Here is an 18,174-nt window from a genome sequence, read left to right as displayed (position 1 = left end):
ACTGGCATTCCTTACTGAGTGTGTGTGCGCACTAACTTGTGTCTAGCTGCTGGTGGGTGGTTCTTGAACACAGGTTTCTTCTGAGTTGCTGTGTAGGCTACTGGGGTGCACAATACTGCTTTCTGATGTTTGCTTTTTGAAAAGTTGCATTGTTAAATGTCTGTTCTCTTTTTTTTTTTTTCCCCTAGGAAAAGTTGAGGGTTGTTGTTTTTTGGTTTTGTTTTTTTTTTTTTTTAATGGGGGCAGGCAGGGGAGTTTTTGTCTGTAGGGAAACAGTTGTTTTGGGTTGAAGTCTTGCACTTGGTGCCATTATAAAGCAATGGAAGAAGCTGGAATAAAGCTTTGTCTGGCATATGCAGATCATGGTCGTGTTAATGACTTGTGTTCTTTCCCTGTGCATAAGCCCAAATGCTGTATGCGTACAGAGTACCTTGTACTGCAGTTAGATGTAGCTTTGATGGTTCTGGTTTGACCCTAAACAGCTCTCCAGGGCACTGTGAGCCATGCTGAATGCTCTGAAACATCACACAGTCATGTACAAAATAGAACTTGTTTTTATGACATGGCCTTAATGGCACTAATGAAAGATGAAGCTTTTCCTGTAAATATGAAGCAGACTAATCAAATGGTTTTGTGGTAAAACAGCTGCAGCTTACCTCACCTTTTACTCTCCACCTCACGTGTTGAAAAGGAGTTTCTGTTTTCCAGTCCTATTCCATGCTTCCTCCTATGCAGAGGGTATGAATTTTTCACACTGTTGTAACGTTTTAGAAACCCAAGATCTCTGACAATGTAATAGTCTGGCTCAGTATCACAGTGGATCTCTAGTGTCAGTAGTGTTCACTCAGTAAGAGAAACACTTGCATGTTGATTCCCTTAATAGAGACAATACACGATGATAGGCTGGAGAGAATTTAATTTCTGACAAACAAGTCTTAGATGTTGTTGCAATCTCATGTTAAGATCACAGATTACATAAATATTTAATTACACACTTAACTGCTTGCTTCAGTTGTTTGGTTTGTAACCTGATTTTGAAACAAACAGGCTATGGCTAAAGGTAGTCCCCCTTTTTCAAGGTTTATTCATTTAGAAGTCACCCTTCCATGGGGCAGCTTTAAAGAACTTTGCTCTAAAAAGCAGAGCCTTCTTCAGCCAAGGACATAGTCAACTGCTTCTACTGACAGATACAGACAGCAACGCTAGTACCTGGACAAAGACAAGTGTCTGGAGACTATTACAACCATGAGAGTCATCAAGGTGATCATCAAGGATGAAGTACACTTTTTAAGCAAGTGGTAGAACTGACACCTCTCTTCTGTCATTTCATCTCCAACACTGTGACTGAGTGATAGTGGTCATACAGAGATTAACAAGTGAGGCACTGCTTTGAGCTTTGCCTAAGGGGAATTACAGTTGTTACAACACAAGGGACCATATCAGCAGCTTTTGGAATGGAAACCTCCTCTGAGTGTGTCTGTAAACACAGATCTTAAATATAAGTGCATTAACTTCATAGGAGAAGTCCTGTGCCTGAACAAACATCGTTCTCTGCTGTTATCTTAAACTATTTCCTGCAGCTTTTAGTGTGGCTTTTACTAAATAAGACAGTTTTGAAGACGACCTTCCACTGGCACCTCTGACCAGAAGGAGCAAAATCCTGCTCCAACTCTCAACTGTTGTCACAGCACAACTGAAACACTAAGTAGTTTAACAAATTAAAGATTTCTTTTCTCTTGCACTGCAAAAAAGGCTTGCTGGATGCAAACTGACTTAAAGCTTGGTGAGCAGAACTTCAGTTGAATTCCCTGGAGCATAATCTCTCTCTCTCTGCAAACTTGATTCTATCAAGTCAAAACCAGAAAGAGCATTTAAATTACCATCAAGTGATATTTTTTTCCCCCCAGCTGCCGAAAAGAGCAGAAGTTACCCTGTTGCAGTATTCCAGAGAATCCCACTTATTTGAATTAAAATCTCTCTACATTTTCATGACAATATAACCTAATGCCTTATCTTTTTTTTTTTTGTTCCACACTCCAAAAGCTGTGTAGGCAGCCAGCGATACTGCATGTCTGAGCAATGTCTGGCCAACATTAGTGTCCCGATGTCTGTGGCATTTTCAGTACTTCTTTGTATTCCTTATTCAGGTTCAGCTGGAGATAAGTCAATATTGGTACCAGGAATAACATTGGGTCCTATGCCATCCACAAGAGAATCCCACTTATCGAAGTCTTTCTTAAGACCTATAAAATGGGGGGGAAAAAAAAACCAAAACAAGCGGTAATGAATTAGGTAGTCAGCTTCTTGTAAAGCTACACTGAAAAATTAAATTATAGGACAGATGAATCAACTTGGCAAAGTAGGGGAGGAATGATGTTTTAGAGGGAAAAATGACACTCTGGGTTTTTATGTATTAGAACAAAACTGCAATGTTCCTCTGAATTGCTTAGATTACAAAAGTAACTAACAAACCTCTAGATAAAGATTCTGGTTTTTCTACTTAAACTCTTCTGACACACTTTTGAACAGCATGGTTATATAAAAAAGCTGCATAGGAATTAAGTGTTCATTTAACTTCATGCTTTGATGTAAACATACTCACTCAAATGTTTCTGCAGGAAGGCTAATGAAGCATGATTGCTTATATCAATAGCTTCATTTGGATCTATTTCTCCTTTCAATTTGAAAAATCTTCCAATGATTTCTCCGCTCACAAAGGTGAAGTCAGGAAAACTCTGATGCACTGATCCCCTGCAGATAGAACAATCATCAACAGGTTTAAAAGATGCCATGGGTTGCACCGGCTTCTCCAAAGACAGTCACGCATCTTACGCTGTCTTCTTTAGCAGAAGGTAAGACAGGTTAATCTCGTAAGTGTGCAAGATTAGCAGTAAATCCTGTCCGAACCACAGAAGGGAGGAAGTTCTGTATATGCTCACTGAAAGTCACTACAATTGCAATGGCAATAAAGAGTAGGCTTGGCAAAACTTCAAGTTGTCTCTGCTCTGGTTGATCATAGAATCACAGAGTCATTAAGGTTGGAAGAGACCTCTTAAGATCAAGTCTAACCGTCAACCTAACACCACCATGCCCACTAAACCATGTTCCCAAGGGCCACATCTACACATTTTTTGAAAACCTCCAGGGATGGTGACTCACCACCTCCATGGGCAGCCTGTGCCGATGTTTGACCGCTCTCTTCAGTCCAGAAATTTTTTCCTAATGTCTAATCTAAACCTCTCCTGGCATAGCTCTTGTCCTATTGCTAGTTACTTGGCAGAAGAGACCGACCCCCACCTCACTACAGCCTCCTCTCAGGCAGCTGTAGAGAGCGATAAGGTCTCCCCTCAGCCTCCTCTTCTCCACACTAAACACCCGCAGTTCCCTCAGCCGCTCCTCACCAGACCTGTTCTCCAGACCCTTCACCAGCTCCGTTGCCCTTCTCTGGACACGCTCCAGCACCTCAGTGTCTTTCTTGCAGTGAGGGGCCCAAAACTGCACCCAGCATTCGAGGTGCGGCCTCACCAGTGCCGAGCACCTCCCTGCTCCTGCTGGCCACACCATTGCTGATACAGGCCCTTCTGATTACAGAGCTGTCCTCTCCCCTGCACGCAGTGCTGTCACTAGGCGAGTGCATAACTGCACCCAGAAGGCTATTTAAAGTGTTTGAACACAGATGATGCGTGAGGAGCAAAACTTGTGCCCCAGGGCAGGAATGCACATCTCAGAGTATCTTAGGGTTACCAGCTGCTTTGAGAAAGGTCTCTGTCTCCACTGTGGGGCACGTACTGCTGATTCAATCATGTGGTGAAAACCTGGGCCACGAGGAAGTACTGACTGTGACTCTGTCTGCAGTTACATGTAACTGAACAGCTCCAGCAAGAGATTAAAGATTCATCTTCAACCACAGAAATGGTGGGTCCTGAACACTTACTTGATAGTGATCATTTTCTTGTTCGTGTCATTGGAGCTGAGCCTCTTCATCTTTAAGATATTATCAGCCCACTGGAATTTTTCAGAGTTGATAAAAAGCAGCGGTTGCTGGACACTGTTCTGGTAAATGTCATCACTGACTGGAAGCATCCATGCATCGAGGGCAATGCCACACCTGTCAAACAACTGGATGTTGTCACAGCAGCAGAAAGCTTTGTACGGAAGTTAGGAGCACGCTTTCATTTGCAGGAGACATGGGAAAGAGAAACTCAATGTACTGAACAGGTAAACAGGTTAATGAATCATTTTGTTTCAAAATGTTTTCTACTGTGGGGGAAGAGAATTAATCCATTATGGCATTTGTTGGTCTCCATTGCCACGTGCAGCTGGGCACAGGAGCTTCTGCAGGGTCCCACAGTATCATGATATAATAGTATGATACAGCTGTTATGTTCTACCACATCCCCACAGCAGAAAGAGGCATGACCTGAGAAAACAAGACATGCCAAACAAAACTTTCCTTCAAAAGCTAATAAGCAGTTGAGGGATCTTAGGTAAGGTCCCCTGCTCCGGACCTCTCCAGTGCCAAGTGTCTCTAGCCTGGTTTTGCATACTTACCTGAATCTCATTTCTTTGCTGAGACTCTCAATAACTGTAGCACCACCAAAAGAGTGTCCCATCACAGCTATTCTGCTAGTATCAACAGAATCCTGTCAAAAAAATCCAGGTGCTGTAAGAGACTTTCTTGTCCAAACTTTTTTTTTTTTTTTTTTTTTTTTGTTGTTGTTGTTAAAGGGAATAATTTTTTAGGCAATAGATCCTATTGAAGTAGGAAGAGCATAATTTCAGCTCCATTATTGTCTATCCAGCTTGGGATGACCTGAGAATAGGTTCATAGATCTACGCTGTGATCTTCACAATAGTTTACAGGAACCAGTTTAGCAATGGAAGAGGGAAACCAGAAGCATTATTAGGCATTTAACAAAATGCAGCCGCAGCCTTTCACTCACCTTTAGGCTATTCCAGTCAAAGTTTGAATTTAATACATTCATTACTTCCTCTCCTGAATTGATTTTAAGAATGAGATTGAGAGCTTTGATACACTCCTGCGCTCTTTGCTGCACCTGGGGAGAAAGAGAAGTTGGGGCCGAGCAGTGGAAGGAAGTATCAGACAACTGCTGGGCTTGCCAGCCCTTTGGACACAAGGCCTAGTCTGGTTTTTGTTTCCCCAGAGTGTCTGACACAGTAACAACTATTCTGAACTGCAGAATGGAACTGTAAAACAGCACTCTGACGAGGTCTGACCAACAACAAAGCTGACTTTTGAGGTCCAAAGAGTTGAAACTCTTGCGTAGATCCTCTGCACGTGGAGGAATCTATCCCTGTAACATGCGCCAAAGACCTTCAACTCCCTCGTCCTGTCACTACTCAGAGAAGGTGTTGCTGGGATGTGTAAAGGCTGAAGTTACACCACTAGAAGGAAGGCTGACTCGCTGCTCCTCCTCCTGCTCACTTTGATGAGCAAATGTCATTACATCACTTGCCCCATCTGCACAATAGCTTTGAAAGAGTCTTTACACTGGATAAACCCTAAATAAGAGCAAGCCAAGAAGCCCGTCTCATTTTATATAAATACACATTCTTGAAAACTGTAGTGAAGCTGTTGCAAATAAAGGTTTTCATTGTTCAGCATAAGAAGTGTTTTTGACTTTGGTACTGCCAGTAAAAGAAAATCTTTAAAAAGAACCACAGAAAAGTAGCGCCCTTGGGAACCACAGTGTGTAGGCAGGCAGCAAATGTCTGTGCATCACTGAATTTCAAATAAATCCCTTATCTCCTGACTTCTCCACTAGTGAAATTTGCAGACAACGGCTTCTGGAGGTTATTTGCAAGCTCAGACATTACATATTTAGACTCGTAAGTAGGATGTTGTACGCACACAGGAAATTACACTTGTACTGCTGTCTGTATGGCCCAGGGAGATAAGAGAAACACCTCCCTGGCTGAGTTTGCATTAGCCAGAAGAAAACACTCCCATATTTTAAAGGTCAAGTCTATGCTTGGAGGCGCTCGTCAGTGCGGCCACATCACATCTAGCATAGGTGCTCCTTATAATCAGGAAGTCTGCACTGTTCACATTGCTATAAACCACGTTCATGTACAGTGAAGATGAGGAAGCAACATCCCCCTCGGAGCAGCCATGATTCATCTTGCTATCCAACAGCAAACAAAAGCTGAAGTAGGCCTAAGGCCACGCAAACATTCGAATGCAACGTGTCCTTAAAGACTGGGCTGGGCAGCAAAAGTCTGAAGACACAGAGAAGAAACAAAAGTTGAGTGGAACCAGAGGAGAAACAGCTGACTAAGCCTGACAGCGCAACTTCAGGAGAAAGCTTTGTTGAGGAAGTAGGTTATGCTCTGAAGAAAGCTGTTGTTGGCTTTCCCACCTTCAGTAACATAGAACTTGATGCGTTTTTATGTATCCCCTGAATCATGGCAGACGACTGCAGACACGGCCAAGGGAAAGAGCCTGCTAGTTAGTCCTAAACACACCACTCCCGCCTCGCTTCCTAGAGCGCAGACCAGGGAGGAGTACCTGCTTATGGCGCAAACACCGCTCTTCCTCTCCAGTTTTTAGTTTCCTGTAGTAGATCCACTCCTTCTCCATGTTTGATGTAGACTCTTCCTGTGGTTCAGAAATGGACTTTTTTTTACAATAATACGTTGCTGAAGCAGATTCGTCTCTGTAATATCAACAAAAGGTTATTTCTGGGGTTGTATTCCATTGGGTGTGAAGTCATCAGAAGTTTTAGATTTCACTTATCTCGAGAGATCCAGCTACCAACCAGTGCTGCTGCAGTCGCAACTGAGTGTAGACAGACTTTCTAAATAATGCAATAACCCCACCAAAATTCCCACCTCCTTTACATTCTCCAAGTTCTAACAATAAGAGAGAGAAAAATAGCATGCCTGAAGAATGACCAACGATATCTACCCTGGGACTCTGCATTCAAGGTCTTATGTAAGCAAATTCCCTTTGCTTAGATAAGAGTTGAGCTAGAGAAACAGGGGGTGTGGGCAGCGCTGAAGAAGACACGTTAGTTTTTCTTTAAAAAAAAAACAAAACGATAAGTTCTTCTTTAGAATAAATAACATTCTTTTCGATGTGAGAAAGTTTCTTTCCATCAGAACCCAAAAACCTGCAGTATACGCACCTGTGCTCCACAGCAGCCACTATAAAGCCCTGAGAAGCCATCTCTATGCAAATAGCAGAATAGATCGTCCTGCAATCAAAACCACACTCTGGTGAGACATGTGCATACATAACCACCTCAAGCACACTGCTCTCTACATGTTGACCACACTGTATATGCGCTAGCCTCCATTCAGTATTTCTTCTGTTTGAATTTGCTAGCCAGTAGAGCAGGGGTTGGTATGCCAGGCACCAAAGCCTGTTTGCAAGGCCTTGTAACTGTTCACTGTCTATTCAGAAGAAAAAATGCTAATGATTTTTAAAAGGTAGCACATACAACACTTTGCATCTTCAAAAATCTGTCCAAAAATGAACTAGCTAATCTTCACAACATGCCTATGGAGTGGTAAACACCTTCACCCCTAAAATACAAAGGGAAAACACAAATAAATACATCAACCCTGCCTTTATTTACTGCTGTTGATTTCAGTGGGGTCATACTGATACACAGCAGCCTGTACTTCAAATCTGTTTCAACTCCACAGGGATCTCACCCCCCTACTGAAAATCTGTTCAGAACCATCCTTGGAGACTGCTGTCACCATAGACAACAAAAATAATTTCTCAACAAACTGCATATTTACCGAAAAGCTCCAAGTCCATGGGAAAAAATGAGGAGTGGGTATTTTTCTCCCACCTTAAAAGCAGCATTTGACTTTGCAGGACAGGTCACTGAACCTAGATAAAAATCAAAGCATGTATCATTATTATTGAAATTGTAAGAAAGCGTTTGTTCCTGTGGGAGGGATCCCAATAATCTAGTGACCACTGATTTCAGAGCAGTCACCTGAAGATAGGGTACCAAATCTCATCCTTCAAATACAGAAGACAAATACAGATCTGAGTCTGAAAATACTTTCTACTTGGCAGAAGATAACTTTCCTTCTCCTCCCGTTCACAGCCTAGCACAAGGCCTACATATCTCTTAAACTCTGCGAGAACAGATTTTCAAGGAAAGTCAGGCATCCGAGTCTTTTTGGTATTCGGACCTTAAGTGTCCATCTGACCCTTGCAGATTTGCACATTTCCCTGTGGGATTTAAATCCCGACACACAGGCGCAGCTCACACAAGCTCTTCCTACAGCAAATTGCCCAGATGCTCCTGTTCATAACAGTCAGGGACTGCGGGTCTGCCTGAGAACTGGGTCACGTTCAGCATCAAGCCCCACTACACAAACCCATCCCAAACAAATATCCTTCTCTGGGAAAAACTATTTTTCAGTCCTGCAGCAATAACACGCTGCTCACGGAGCAACGAGGCAACAACCTGCATACAGAGCTCGTGCCCTTGCACTAACCAAGGAATAAAACCAAAACCAGTCTTACCAACATAGTACTGGAAAAGCCTTTCTCCTACAACTCGGTACATATTAAGGAAGTCAGACAGTCCCTGATAGTACTCTTTATCCGGAATCCATGGTGCCTCTTCTTTATCTGTGGCATCGCATGATGGATAATACAGGCGCAAGAAGCTTCCCTGGGATTAAGAGGGGAGGAAAAAAAAAAGAAAGATTGGTATTTATGTATGTATGGCAGAGAAAAAAAAAAAGATAAAAACATTCACGTCAAGGGCTTCAGATGCAAGAATGACACCTCAAAAGAATTAAGATAACTTCACAAGAAAATTATTCTCCTATTCAGGCTTTGATGCCAATCCTACGTCGCTCCCTTTTTGTCCCTGCAATGAATTTAAAGTAGCATGACTGTTGGCAGCCAGGTGGAGATATACGTCACCTTCTCTAGGTTACTCCATGGCTCATTCAAAATGCTCCATTTCATTAAGTCAGTCATTACAAACACAACCTATTTGCTCCATTTCTGCATCTTGCTGGGTCTTCCCCTCTGCCTTCCTCCCTCTGCCTCCCTCCGGGGAATGGTACGATGATGCAGATTGATCAGTTTAACAGGGGTGACTGTGTCCCCTGCACCCTTCCAGCTGGGAGCAGTCATGGCTTTCCTTGCACCAGGGAGTCTCATGGAGCTGTTACTTACCCAGTTCAGCTTGCTAAACTGGGGAGAAAAAGGGACCCTCCTAGAAGTATATTCTTCCACTAGGCTGGCAAGACAAATTTTACCCCAAGAGTAGTTTTGGGAAGTGTGGTCCAGCAGAGGAGATGTAGGCAGAGGCAGGTACGTGGTCTCAATGTGGCTACAGCATTCCTGGCTAAACTGAGCCAAAGGCTGTCAGTAAAGCTCTTGGGCAGCTGCACAGCAAAGGAGTGCAGCATACTGCTCTTCCTCCTCATCAAGGTGTTTACAAGTCTGTAGTGGTCCATCTTTCTAAACACAATTTTGTTAGCCCATGTTTTATCTGCCTCCGTTCCATACCACCAGTTTGAATCTTCTTTTACTGTCTGCACTCCAGGTTTTCCAGGAAACCACCCAAGATTTCCACATTCACGTGGCCCCTCCATACCCCCTTGACAGCATTCTTCCTGTGCAGACAGCAGCAACATACCCGCCGGCACACCTTAAAGCAGCGGCACACCTTAAAGCAGACCTCCCGGCAGATGAACTGTGTGCAATTTGCATTCTTACTTCCCGGTTTGCAAGGGAATTTGCGACACACTATTCAAATTCACTGTCTTGCTCCAGCTATACTTTTGTTTTACCAAGTTAAGTCTAGGGCCACAAAGAACGTGAGCTTTGGAATAAAGTCTTATTTCTTGAATACTAATTTACTGGTTTCATACACAGCGTGTACCAAAAGCTTGTTTAATGAAGCTTGTTTCTATTTACTCATCAAACTTAAATCAATCTTTGACACAAAGGCCATTAAGGAAGAAATAATCCATACTGCTGATGGCATTAATTTGATCTCAGAATAGTCCCTGTGAACCTCCCCAGGTGACTAACTGCTTACCAGAAAGGGAAAGAGGTTCATTATCAATGCCTGAGAAAACTATAATTACACAGCATGCTTATCTAAGAAAAACACACGGGCTGATTACAAAGAGAAACCAATTGCTTCTTTGTGCTGATACAGAGTAAGCTCGGTAAAGGAAAACATGAAAAACCACTATAAACTGACCAGAAGTTCCACTATACCTGGCTAGTCCGAGGAGTAAAACCACAGTATAAATGCAGGCATATTCTCACAGGAAAATTAAAAAGCAAGAGGATTTGAAAGGGAAACCGACAAGCGAGCTCACTAGCTGGCTGTTTACTCTGTGCTAACCACTGGCAAAACTGACATCCTGTTCTTTTTCACATAGATAAAATTTTGAGAAGGCATCTCATGCTTTACCCTGCAGCTGAAACACAACCTACCCTCATCACCCAGCCCTGCCAAATCCCCTTGGGATCTTTGTGATGAGAACAGCTACAGTCATGGAGGCTGCGTGTGGAGCTCCCCAGGAGCCCCACACAGAAGGGAGCAATGGGGTGGATGGGAAGAACCCCGTGGGTCCCAGGAGGACACAGTTTCTCTGCAGTATCCTACATAAGGAAGGCAGGATATTTGGAGGAGGGAGGAAGTAGCCATGGGGAAGGCTTGCAGGTTACATCCATCTGGTAAGTGCCCAGTACACACGCTACATTGGGATGAAGAAGACAGACAGCTCAGCTGTGGGTGTCAGCCATGGAGCATCCCTGCACACAGGCAAGACCTTCTGTTTGATTCATCTGTAAAACTACAGCAAGTTGTTTCACTAACATTGTAACTTAAGTTCAAAGGAGAAAGAACCGACAGCTTTACCTCAACTGCATTTTCTGTCATCAGGTCCGTACATCCAACCGAGTGTGGCCCCTTCCCTTCGGGGATCCTATAAAACTTCTCGGTGCTGCTGCTCTCCATTTCCATTGCTGCCTTCACCCACAAACCTGGGGAAAAACACAAAGCAAATCAAGAGATTGCCAGGGCCTGTGTGACCACATCACTTACCCTGAAAAAAATTCAGTGCGAGTAGGAAATTCAAGGTGGAGCCGATACAAGAATCTGCTTAAGGGAATTGGAGATCTGAAATCCCGAGTCACCAACCTCACCACCTGCTCTGTTGGGGAATCTCCTTGGAGCAGTGTCCCAGATCCCAAGGATCAGACAACACTGTGCAGTAAACACAAAGGCAGGGGACTTTAGCTGGGGACGCTGTGGTGGCACTCCGGGAGGTCAGATCTCACTTCTTGGGCACAAACAGGGAAGCACAAGCCCAAGAGCGGCGTGTGTCAGACGCGAAGGCAGTCCCAAGCTACGACCTACAGCTGCTCCTCCTCGTACGGACGGCAGAGAGGGAAGTTTTAGCAGCTCCTCGGTAAACAAAACTGCCCTACGCATCTGGGGGGGTCATCAGGACGTCACGGAGAAAAACAACGCCGGAGCCATTTTTCCAAGAGGAATGACGAAGCCTGGATTATGATCTCTGCAGAGAGAAGGGCGGGCTGCCCGGGCAGGAGGGCTTGTCGGGAAGGCCTGACCGTCCCCGGCCCATACCTGGAGTGTCACCTCCGAGCCGGGCTCGCCCTGGGGATGAGCGGAGCGCGGCGGGAAGCGGCCGCATCCCCAGACCAGGCCGCGGGAGTGAGCGGCCTCCCCTGCCCCTCGCTCCGGCAGCCGGGCTGGGCTTTATCTCTCCCCCTCTCCCGGCAGCAGCGTGGAAGGGACCCGGGGCTACCCTAACGCCGCCAGAGATGCTGGGCGGGCTCGCTCCTCCCCCGGCCAGGCCGGGGCGGAGAGGGGAGGCGGAGGTGGGGGCAGCCGGGCCGGGGCGGGCCCGCTGAGCCGGGGGAAGCGGCGGCGGGGCGGAGCGCGGCCGCTCCTCCCCGGAAGGGCTCGCCGGGAGCGGCGTGGGCAGCCAAGATGGTGCGGAAGCTGAAGTACCACGAGCAGAAGCTGCTGCGGCGGCTGGAGCTGGTGAGCTGGGAGGCGGCGGGGGGGAGCCTGGCCGAGGTGAAGGCGCTGCGGCGTTACCGGCTGGGTCGGCGGGAGGACTACGTGCAGTACAAGGCGCTGGCCCGCACCGTCCGCGCCTTGGCCCGCCGCCTCCGCGACCTGGGGCCGGCCAGCGCCGCCTTCCGCGCCCGCTGCGCCTCCGCGCTGCTGGAGAAGCTGTACGGGCTGGGGCTGGTGAGCTGCCGGAGGTCGCTGGCCGTCTGCGAGAGCCTCTCGGCCGCCGCCTTCTGCCGCCGGCGCCTGCCCTGCCTGCTGGTGAAGCTGCGGATGGCCCAGAACCTGCGCCACGCCGTCACCTTCGTGGAGCAGGGACACGTCCGTGTGGGGCCCGAGGTGGTGACCGACCCCGCGCTCCTCATCCCCCGCGCCGTGGAGGACTTCATCACCTGGGTGGACGCCTCTCGCCTCCGGCAGAAGGTGCTCGACTACAACCAGGAGCGCGACGACTTCGACCTGGCCGCCTAGGGGTGCGCCGCCCTCCCCGCGCCGCGCCGCGCTGCCCTGCCCTCCCCTCGGCCATGGACAAACAGCGGTGCCACCCTCGCAAGGTTCCTACACGCCCCCCCCCCCCCCCCCCCCGCCAAACACGCCTGGAAGGGGAGCAAGGAGCAGACGTACTCCCTTCTGGCAATGGCTCTGCTCCTGGCTCCCCGGCTAGCGGCTCCGTTCATCCCCGCCGAGAAACGTCCTTTCCACAGCCGTCGCCCCGAGGAAACATCCCATCACCCGGCTCCGTCGTGCTTCTATCCCGTAGCTTTGAGAGGGCTCTGATCGCAGGAGAGGGTGCAGTTGGGTTTAAGCGCTTGGCTGCTAATAATAGCTGCTGGAAGGGGTTTTAAGCCCGGCTGAGCGGCTGGTTTAGGACTGAGTTTGGCAGCTTCACGGCTGCTTTTCCAAGAGGTTGCGCAGCCGGTTTCTCTTTCAGCTGGTGAGTGTGCAGTTACCGGAGGAGCTGCCCCTGGGAGGGTTTTCTCTTGATACTGAAGAATGTGTACACGGGGGGGGGGGGGGGGGGAGGGAAATGCAGGGGTTGTTTGGGGTTAGCAGTAAACGAGGAGGTCCAGTATTGCATTTCTGGAACTGTAAAAGTTTTAGCCAAAAACAGAATTAAAAAAAAAAAAAGCCACCTTCATTTTGATGTGAAGTGATAGAGGGAAGTTTGATACTCAGAGTTCAGAATCTTTGCTGTGTGGGGTTCCAGCTGACAATTGGGCATCATTTATGGAGCAGGGTCTAACTGGGGAGGCATTGGGGTGAAACCTGTCCTAACCATTGCTGCAAATCTGGGGGGAATTTCTGCATTTAGCACATAATCGGAGAAAAATTGGTACCTGAGGGGAGCCTCAGGCCTTCTGGGGCTGTTGGGAACTTTGTTCTCCTTTGGTTTCTTTTTGTTTTTCTGCTCTTTATTTCAGTTCTTTTAAGTTACTAAAGAAATGTATGTGCTGTTCTATGATGTAGTTTCTCTGAGGGTTTTTTGTGGTTTTCAAATATTCCAGTAAGCCTCTTTGTAATTTTTTTAATGTAACTTTTTATGTAACTTTTTTTTTTTTGATTGCTACAAGGCTGTTACTGAGTTATAAAGTGTTTTTTTGCTAGAAATGCTTTCTTTCCGTTATCAGGGCTGCAAAGGGATTGGCAGTAGGTTTAGGAGCAGAGCTCTGACTGCACATCCCAAGTCCGAAGGGCTGGAGTTCAGCTGCAGCCACCGCTCTGCGTCTGGGTGCTTTAGTGTGGCCTTTCTGAATGGGAAAGGTGTTTAGGTGAGGGGTGTTTTGGGGTTCTCAAATCAGGACCAGAAACTGTCATCAAATGGTTTTTAAAATGCAAACTAAACATTAAAATCCCCATCAGTCTCAAGCCAAACGTATTAAGCAGAGCATTAATTTTTAAAGCAATAATAGATATTGAGGACACAAAGGCGGTGGGGAAACTCCTTTACTTATCCTGTTAACTACTTCTGTTTATACTTGATTTTATTTCAGTAAGACATCACCTGTAACACCTTAAAATCCTTTTTCTCAGGGCGTGCACCCTGCTTATGGTAAGAAACACAAATTGAAAAGACATTTTGCACCTGAAGTGTGACTTTTCTTAAACACCTGCACAGCTTTCATCTAGAACAGTGTCACTGTTTCTTGGGAAATTCAGAAGATGCCTAAGTCAGGGCAGGTAAAAATGCTGCGTTCACTCTTCATTACTCTTTTGGGGGAATTTAAGTAACAGCACAGTGATGTGCTATGTGCAGGGTGTTGTGCTATGTGCAGGGTGTTTTACTACACAGATACTAAACTGCTGCTCTGCCCAGTTTGTCCAGCCCTTGAAGGAACAGCAGAAAAGAGAATCTCAAACCTCCAGCCTGTTTTTTTTTTGTTGTCCTAAACTAAGTTTTCATCGTTCATCTATGTACCTCCAGCATCTTCTGTAGCAGGAGAGAAGCAATCCAAAAACCTGTAGGCTGTTAAATTATACTATGGCAATGCTAGCTAATTGATTTCCCTGTGGATGCTGTGGGATAACAGCATCCGTCACCGCTGCTGTCCTCCTGCGGTGCTGGAAACCAAATCCTTACGTGCTTTTTCAGAAATCTATATGGTCGTGTCTTTATATGTCTGTGTGAGTCTTAAGTCTGGAAGTCTGTGGCCCTGCTGGTTGTGCAGTAGCTGAGACCTGAGATGAGCGTCCTGCTCCTAAATTTTTAACAGCTGGAGTCCGCACACGCCTCGGACAAGAAACGGGTTCACTTCAGATGCGATAAACAGGGCGTCATCTCAGTCTGAAAGTGGAAGTTGCATCTGACAGCAGCACGCCCGTGTTCTTGCTCACAAATGCAGTCAGGCAAGTGATGGCTTCCTCATGTTCAGTGGTGGTTTTGCTTTAGTTCGTGGGTTTGAGTCTGTTTGCCGGAGCTGACGTGCTGTGGCTGTGGCTGGGCGGTTCCCGCAGCAGCCCCAGAGCCAAGGATTGAAAGGGCGCAGGAAGCAGCTCCGACAGCCTTCTCCGGCACTTGGATAAACACAGAGGCTTGTTTTAAATGCCAAGGCTGGATCCAGTGTCAGCAGTGTCCGTGTGAGCTGGCGATCCAGCATTGTGCTTTTTCAGCCAGATCCTGCAAACTTTCCCTTCCAGCGCTCCAGGGGCTTGAAGCGGAAGACCTTATGCACATGGGAGCAGCAGGATGGGGTTGTGGGTGTTGCTGTGCTTCTTCCCAGCACCTTCTCAGTAGGTTTGCTGTTCCTCAGATGGCTCAGCATCTCCACGAAGATTGTGGGAATTTACTGGTGGAGGAGGACAGAGGATGGTGGTGCTGGTGTCAGGGTGAGCTCTCCCCATGCCTGACAAAACCCAATCTCTGCTGCCTCCATGAATGTCCCCCACAGCAGCTGGGGGCTTGAGAGGCGCCAGCTTCTCCAGTGAGGGAGGAAGGGGCCGTGGGAGGCTCTGGGCAGTGCAAGAGCCGTCAGAGCAAACAGCGAGCAGTTCCCACTTGGATAGTGGGCAGCGGTAAGGGAGGTTTTACCAGGCCCTACAGTTTTAGGGGTGTGTTTTTCCTTGTTTGTTTTTTCTTTTTTTTTTCTTTTTTCTCCCTGACCTTGTCTTGTACTTTATTTGAAGGGTGCCCAAGTCGGGGAGCTGAGCCTGGGGAATGTGGGGGAGCTGAAGGAAAGAGTCCTTCATACTGTCACCTTTTGTGTAGCAGAATGTAAACGGCTGAGTCTGTCACCAAAACACAAATGTGTATTTTTCCACTGATCTGGGCCACTTGTTTTTCCAGTAAATGAACATACTGCCTGTTTTGAAGGCTGCTTCCATCCGACATTTGGGTGTGGCTTAGTGCAGAGGTGATGCTGACCTCAGTAATTCAGTGATAGCACATGCGGCATGTGAGGCTGGGGCAGGATGGTGCATCCCCCCTCTCGAGATGGGATGTGGAGACTGAGATAAGCAAAGGTGGAGCTGGTGATTCCCAGCCTTTTGGGTGATGCTTCTGCATCCTGGATTAGTCCAGGGCCTCCCTGTCATGTCTCAGGGCATTTCCACGTGCTCGTCTCAGTAGCACTCCCCAGTAAAATATTCCTCAGCGTATGGAGAATTAATTTATGGGACCATTGTCCCCTTAAGCTCAGAGTAATCTGTTTTAAGTACATCCCCTGCCTGATTTGGCACTGGAGATTGAGCCAAAGAGCCATTTCTCATCACCGGGGCATGGGATAACCTTAGTCCCGATCCCAGATACAAAAACATTTCAACACTCACTGCGTCTGGGAGAAAAAGTAACCCTAAGCATTATGACAGCATTTACCAGAGAGCCCCAGTTCTGGTCCCTGCTCTTAAATGCCCTGTGTTAGGCATTGAAACACCTCTTCTCACACTTTGCTTGCTGATTTGGGCCTGAAGCAGGACCTGGGTGGTGGAAAACCTGTCTGCTGTGTGGTGGGGACATTGGGTGGCAGCAGCTTTGGAGTCAGCAGGAGGAGGCACTTGGGTTCACACTACCCATAAGCTGTGGAGCTTCTGGATCCAAGGGCTAAATCCAAGTGTACCTCCCACAGTGGGAACATTCCCTTTCACTTCTCTGCAAGCACAACTCCACTGCAGAAAGGTCCCTTCCCCCCTGATACTAGCAGATTTTGAAGAGATAAAGTGTTTGGCTCCCAGCAGAGAAAAAGGAGAGGCCAACTACTAACAATGGCTGAAGTTGGGGATTTGAGCATCTCCAGTTTCCTCCTAGAGCTGCCCGTTAGAGGATCCCACGTGTCCCCAGCAGTAAGTCACAACAGCTTCTCGGCTGCTGTAAATCATGTCAGTGGGGTTGCCCTCCGTTCCTACCCTGAAGAGCCACCACCTGCTGCCGCTGGCGAGGCTCAGATGGTCGTGTCACGGGGTAAAGTCCAGGCAGGCTCTCCTGGCAGGTTTGTCTGACTAACGTTACAGCCCACCACCTTGTTACTTATATCTGAGTTCATTTGGCTTAAAACACACCAGCAGGAACCACATCCTAAAACCACCATCTCTCTCCCCGCTGGCTCTAACAGCAGCCAGGGCGCAGGGCCCTGTGCAGTGTCCCCCTTGCAGATGCTGGGTTTGGGGGAGATGAATGCTCTGCTGGCAGAGCACCCAAAACCTCCTGGTCTGCGTCCCTCTCAGCCTCCCAGAAGAATTTATGTTGGGAAGGACTCCTGGAGGTCACCTTGTCCAAACCCCTGCTGAAAGCAGGGCACATATGCCTCGGTTTTGCATGTCTCAATCCTGGACGCCTGACACAGAGTTTAATCACCCTCGCTGTGATTTTTTTTTTTTTTTTTTTTTTCCCCTTCCATCTAGTCTGAGTTTTCCCTGCTGCAGCCTGGAGCTGCTGCTTCCCATCCCTACACTGGGCATGTCTCTGTCAGGAGCTGGGTTACTTTTCCCTGTGGGAAAACTCAATTCACCTTTTCGTGGAACGCTGGCCGTACACACAGCAAGGACAGGGCATGTCCACCATATCGTATCCCCCCCCCCCCCCCCCCCCCCGCAGCTTACCAGGAGCGAATCCCACCCCTCCGCAGGGACACATGGGGATTTGGGGCCAGATAAGGGGCTGGAAGGAAGGAAGTGTAGGAGCATGAGCACTCGAGGATTTGGGATATGCTTCGGGAAGAGCAGGCTGAAGCCAGGGAGCGGGAGCACTGGCAAGCTGAGCAAGGGGCTGCGCAGAAACCACGCAGCTCCTTAAAATCCCCCTCGTGCCACCGACGCTCCTCCCTGTGCCCTCCCCAGACCCTTTTTCCCCACTTTAGCAGCACCCGGTGCTCCACGTACCTGGTGTGCGGTGTCCCGGCTGCCCTCCGCTCCCGTCCCACTGGCTGGAGGAGCAGGATGGACCCTTCGGCCGCCCACGGCCCTCGGGAGCCAGGCGAGAGGCGGCTGGTCCCGCAGGAGGACGTCTGTCTCGCTGGCAGACCGACTGCCGGGCTCTCCCCGAAGGGGAGGGACCAAACTTTGCCTTAGTTTTCAGATGAGACAATCTTTCTGGGAGAGACCTTCCCCGGGCCTGGAAAACAAGTTTCTGGCATGGAGCCATCCCCAAAACCACTGCACACCCCAGAGGACCCTGCGG

The 18,174-nt window shown here is 47.8% G+C and overlaps 2 protein-coding genes across 3 annotated transcripts; one reads left to right on the top strand and one right to left on the bottom strand.

The window, feature by feature from the left end:
* Positions 1-899: 899 nt before the first annotated feature.
* On the bottom strand, positions 900-18,138 carry PLA2G7 (phospholipase A2 group VII). Of its 2 annotated transcripts, none has more exons than XM_086461643.1 (11): positions 17,877-18,138; positions 10,884-11,008; positions 8,513-8,663; positions 7,771-7,864; positions 7,149-7,217; positions 6,530-6,677; positions 4,944-5,057; positions 4,552-4,643; positions 3,935-4,108; positions 2,603-2,751; positions 900-2,243 (listed from the first exon to the last, which is right to left on the bottom strand). In XM_086461643.1, exons 1-11 carry the CDS (start codon positions 18,136-18,138, stop codon positions 2,140-2,142), a joined length of 1,482 nt encoding a protein of 493 aa, XP_086317769.1. In that variant the 3' UTR covers positions 900-2,139. The 2 variants fall into 2 exon arrangements, with proteins under 2 accessions (XP_086317769.1, XP_086317770.1); XM_086461644.1 differs by lacking the exon at positions 17,877-18,138 and adding an exon at positions 11,166-11,203.
* Positions 11,982-12,544, top strand: IMP3 (IMP U3 small nucleolar ribonucleoprotein 3). Its single transcript, XM_086461642.1, has one exon. The coding sequence runs from the start codon at positions 11,982-11,984 to the stop codon at positions 12,537-12,539; it is 558 nt and encodes a 185-aa protein (XP_086317768.1). The 3' UTR covers positions 12,540-12,544.
* Positions 18,139-18,174: the final 36 nt, after the last annotated feature.

This window comes from Leptosomus discolor, chromosome 2 (genome assembly GCF_034619465.1).
Source record: "Leptosomus discolor isolate bLepDis1 chromosome 2, bLepDis1.hap2, whole genome shotgun sequence".
In the NCBI taxonomy this organism is placed as follows: domain Eukaryota; kingdom Metazoa; phylum Chordata; class Aves; order Leptosomiformes; family Leptosomidae; genus Leptosomus; species Leptosomus discolor.
Note: the sequence above shows the minus strand (reverse complement) of the source record. Positions and strands in the feature narration are given on the sequence as shown.